This window comes from Austrofundulus limnaeus, unplaced genomic scaffold (genome assembly GCF_001266775.1).
Source record: "Austrofundulus limnaeus strain Quisiro unplaced genomic scaffold, Austrofundulus_limnaeus-1.0 Scaffold1913, whole genome shotgun sequence".
NCBI classification, from domain to species: Eukaryota; Metazoa; Chordata; class Actinopteri; order Cyprinodontiformes; family Rivulidae; genus Austrofundulus; species Austrofundulus limnaeus.
The window spans coordinates 1,831-6,929 of NW_013954315.1; the positions used below are offsets into that span (position 1 = coordinate 1,831).

Consider the following 5,099-nt stretch of genomic DNA (forward strand, 5'->3'; position numbering starts at 1 on the left):
CTGCTGCTTTGTCAGACAAATTTAATTTAATTTGGAAGCCTTATCAACACGGACTGGCTTCATTCACTTCCTCCACTGCCATTGCTGAACTAACTAGCAGACACTGCGCAGAAAATCGACGTCATTCAAAACTCCGCCTTCTGTTCTCTGATTGGCCTAGGTAAAATAAACTACAAGCAGACACTGCACAGAAAATAGATGTTCTGTTCTCTGATTGGCCCGAATGAAATGCTCCCAAAAAAATCTTTGTCTATGGGCGAAATCCCAGATGGAGCAGTCAAGGGAAAGTAGAATTTAGTGGAACTGCGTAGGAAGGCAAGGGCCAGGTTAGATGGGAGATGGACTTGGAGGAGTCCATATCAGACTCAGTTTGGAAAAAGGTTATTCAAAATATTTATTCCTTCTCAATATCTGAGACATGCAATGATTCAATTCAAGGTAGTACATCGTGGTCCAAAGACAAATTGCACAGGTTTAAAAAGGACTTGGATCCTACATGTGATTGTTGCAGTCTCCAACCACATTGTTACATACATTCTGGACCTGGGGGGTCGGGTGGGGAGGTTGTCCTGTGGTGTATCTGACTTGGTATTGTTACCTGCACCAAGGAGGTTACATTTTTTTGGTCGCATATGTCTGTCAGTCTGTCTTTCTGTCTGTGGACAAAATTACTCAACAGCTTATGGATGGAAAGGTAAGCTAGCTAACTCACCCAACCCCCTGTTCGGGTCTGTTATCTGAAAGAGAACACTATGGTTTTCTTAAAAAATAATCAAGTTTATTCCTTTTTTTCTTTTATGCAAAAATGTTTTCTTTATTCTGATGCTGTTCCAGTCCTTGTGTTGTATGTAATTTATTACGTTTTTAGTTATTGTAAAGCACTTGCACACAAACACACATATATATATGACTAAAAACGTAATAAATCACATACAACACAAACACACACACTCACACACAAACATATATGTACATACATACATACTTGTATTTTACCTCCGCCAAGTAGGTTATGTTTTTGGTTGCATCTGTCTGTTTATGGACAAAATTACTCAACAACTTATGGACAGATTTTCATGAAGTTTTTACCACAGGTGGGTATTGGCCAAAGGAACACCATTAAATTTTGGTGATGATCCGGATCACGATCCGGATCCAGGGATTTTTTAAAGGATTCTTAACTATTTTTTGTGCTCCCTGAGTGCTTCTAGTTTTGTGTTGTTTGGATAAAAAATCAATAAAAAGACATTTATCAAAAACATGCATGCACATGTTTAAACACAGGCAAAATTTTTGATAAAAGTAGGTAATTTTACCTGTACTGATGATGTCATCTGGTAAATAATCACCACAGAATCTGTGCACAGAATTTAAAAATGAATGAATACATGAAAACTAAACTCACACATTTATAGGACAGAAAACTAACCGATTCTCCTGAACTGCTTAAAGAACTCAATTAAATAGACAGTACTGAAATATGAACTTAACACTAAAAGTGAGGAAATTTGTGTTTGGTAGATTATTTTTTGTTATAACAATGCTTCTTGGCAGTAAGTCCCATACCTTTGAAAAACCTGTTAAATTCCATTTAAATGGTGCCACATTTTTTCTTTTTTTATCCTTAAGTAGAAAAAAGTACTTAATATTCGTTTCTTAATTTTTTCATCATCAGAGATTTTTTTGTTATAAAAAGAGGAAAGAGGAAAAGAGAAAAAACAGGGAAATACAATTAGAAAAATTGATAGAGATTAGAAAATATATTAAATATACACCAAGAAAATACAAGACCACACATCTGTCTGCTTCCCTGAAAATAAATGGATATAAGGAAACATATCAACAAAATACATATCCATTATAAATTAATTACATTTTTCTCTAAAACATGTATACATGTGTATATGTACAGTATATACCCTTACATACATATAGATATATACATACATACAAATATATACACCCAGACATATACACACACTCAGTGACCAGTCAAGAACCCCCTGGATCTAAACACCTGTTTGTGAGCTGTTTGAGTGCAAGATTTCTCCAATGGAATATTTAATAGTGACTATTGAGGACCAAAGACCCAACCCCCAAGACCCGAGGTAGACACAGGGGAGACCAGAGCCCAAGGCCTCGAGAGGGACCCCGAGCACAGAGCCTCCAGGGGCACCCACACAGGAGGATCCGCCCACCCACCCCCCAGTTCGGGCGATAGGGGAGAACCGGGAGAGCCCTACCAGCGACCATATGCAGTAAACCCCAAATGCCCGAAGCAACAAACTCATAGGCCCCGCTGGCACCCGTTGCATCAGAGCAGATCCAGGCACCAGAGCAGATCCAGGCATGGGCACAGAGGCCTCCAGGGTGCCAGAGGAACCGAGCCCCAGCAGGCAGTCACCAGGCCGGGCCGGCAAACACCTCAGTACCTAGCCCCAGACCCCGAGGGCCACCAACACGCCAGCAGGGAATGGCACACCCCACCAGGGGGCAGTGTAGCAGTAGGCCCCCAGTCAAACCAGCAGGGGGAGCGGCCCAGATCCCAGCCTGACAAATACCCAAACATACACATACACAAACGCACCATCCCACCCTCATCTTCACACCCACTCATTCGAAGACATATAAGATGGACACCACATTCCACTCATGCTCCCGATACATACTCTATGCCCCCCAGGTCCAAGACATGCACCCACCCCCTACAGGAGACAGCACACACCCAAACCCAGGGAGTAGACCCATTCATTCTGGGGCAGAGAGGAGCAGACATCCAGACGGCCAGGGCTGCGCTAGGCCACCCGGCCAGCCCCCCGCTGCAGAGAAGCCACGTCCACAACCACCCCTCTACACTGCCCTTGGCCAAGCGCACATCACCATCCAACCACCCACCGGACCCCGGCAGCCACCCCAGCCAGCGGGCCATCCATAGGCCACATTCCAGGAGTCCAAACAGCACCAGGGAGGATGAAGCGCCAGCCCTGGCCCTGGCAACCCTCAGAGCCCCGAGCCCACCTGCAGCCCAGGACCACACCCAGCGGCCTGCCCTTCCTCTGGACCCCCCTCCCCAAATGGCAGTCGGGGATCGGGGTTGGGGCGGGTAGAAAAGACCCCCCCCCCCCCGCATGTACTGTTGATGCATGTTGTTCTATAGAACAATTAAAATGGGGAAAAAAGAAGAGGTAGAGGTCGGCCTAGTGCCAGTTTCACCTCCACCACTACTCTAACCCAAAACTCTAAGTGTCTACATGCAGTCCTTGGGAGTGGGCACAGGCACAGGAGGCGAGAGTTGTACCATCTTGCCACCCATGGCCATAGAGTGCCCACCCCAAGTTCCTATATGTGAATGTCATGAAAATATTATGAGTGAATGTTTACAATGTACAATAAAATTGGGGCCCAAGTGGTTGTGGCAAATAGAGATGTAAAATTGTTGCTCTTATAGCACACCTGTGCCCCCAAAAAAACCCTACATGAGTGGAGTTGAAAATGAAAAGGGTGGAGATATGTAGTGAGGGATGGGGAAAAAATAACTGAAGGAACAAAATGCTACAAGGGCCCAGCTCCCCCGCTGACCCTGGTAAGCCACCCCCTGTTCCCCGAAACCCACCCAGGATATGTGGCACAAATACCTTTCCCTCTGGACAGACTGCCAGGCCCGCGGAACCCCAGACCAGGGATGGACAGAGCACAGAGGGCCACCAGACACTGGGACCAACTGTCCATCCACCCCAGAGCCACCATGACCCCCAAGAACTGACCCCCAGCCCCACAGTCAGCCCGCCGCCCAAAGAGGCCACCGAACCACAGCAAGGACGATTTGGCCGAAAGCGCCCACCCAACTGCCGACAAAGCAAGGGGGCACCAAGAGCGGGCTCTCGCCACAACAAAGGGGCCAACCAGTTGATCCAGCATGGCCCCTGGCCACCACCAAAGGCCACCTACCCATTCCTCACCCCAGAAGACATACTACTCCCACCCCAACATTTGGACCACTCTCAGAACATATAGCACACAGATACCCAGGCTGGGTCGATCTACTGGTCACGTGCCATGACCCCAGCCAACCCAAGCCCCCAGCCCACCAGCGAACCGGAGGCCCCCAGCCCAGAGCTGGGCACCAGGGCACACACCGGCCCAGAGCCCGGCAACCTGCCCAGCAACCTGCCCACCAGAGCACAAGCCTCCCCAGCCCCACCAGGGCCACAGCCCAGGGGTGGCACGTTCTCAGAACCCCAATCCCTCAGGTCTCATCCCGGACCCACCCCAGCGCAGCCAGGCTACCGGATTAGTGACCCATGACCACCACTACAGATTGTTTATCGCGCCATGATTGTTTACGTTTTGAGCTACTCGTGCTACGTCATAAAAATGCGACGGACTTTGACCCGGATTCTAATTGCGAGGCACAGCAAAGTTACGGAGTTTAAAGCCGTTTATGGAATATATTTATTGTTAGAAGCTTCTGTGTACACAGAATGAAGACTCAYTAGCTCTTTTTACTAATTATATCTTTGTTTTGGCATGTCACTGGCTCTTTAAAGCAATCATGTATTTTTATGTTCAGACTAATAAATGAAAGATATGAAATTTTAATGTTATGGCATAATGTTTGTTCTACGTCTAGCCAAGATTCATCTAGTGGGCTAGGATTTAACCACTTTGAAATCAATTGTGGCCTATTGGCTAGAAAGTAGTGATAAAAGTTTGGAAGCTCCAACTCTCCCGTATCTCTAGTTTTCTGTAGAGATTTTATGTGGGGTTTTGTTTTACCACAGGAATTTAGAAATAGAGGAGTCCAGGGATTTAAACCACTTAGGTGAAGGTTTATTTGGTATCATTCAGAATAAGTAATTTATTCTGGGTAGTACCATCATTTTGATTGAAGCAACTCTTTCCATACATGATATGGGTAGAGATTTCCATCTATTAAGATCATCTTCAATTTTCTTTAAGAGCATGATGTGGTTTAATTTTATTAACTCTTCCAATCTAGGCGTGATATTAATACCCAAATATACACTCACCGGCCACTTTATTAGGTACACCACGCTAGTAACGGGTTGGACCCCCTTTTGCCTTCAGAACTGCCTCAA

The 5,099-nt window shown here is 46.1% G+C and overlaps 1 protein-coding gene across 1 annotated transcript in view; it reads right to left on the reverse strand.

The window, feature by feature from the left end:
- Positions 1–1,316: 1,316 nt before the first annotated feature.
- tnfaip6 (tumor necrosis factor, alpha-induced protein 6) overlaps positions 1,317–5,099 on the reverse strand; it is a gene marked incomplete at its 3' end in the record, with an annotated part of 22,632 nt that continues 18,849 nt past the window's right edge. The window contains 1 exon segment of the mRNA XM_014033959.1: positions 1,317–1,357. Within this exon segment, the coding sequence (XP_013889413.1) occupies positions 1,317–1,357 (41 nt within the window).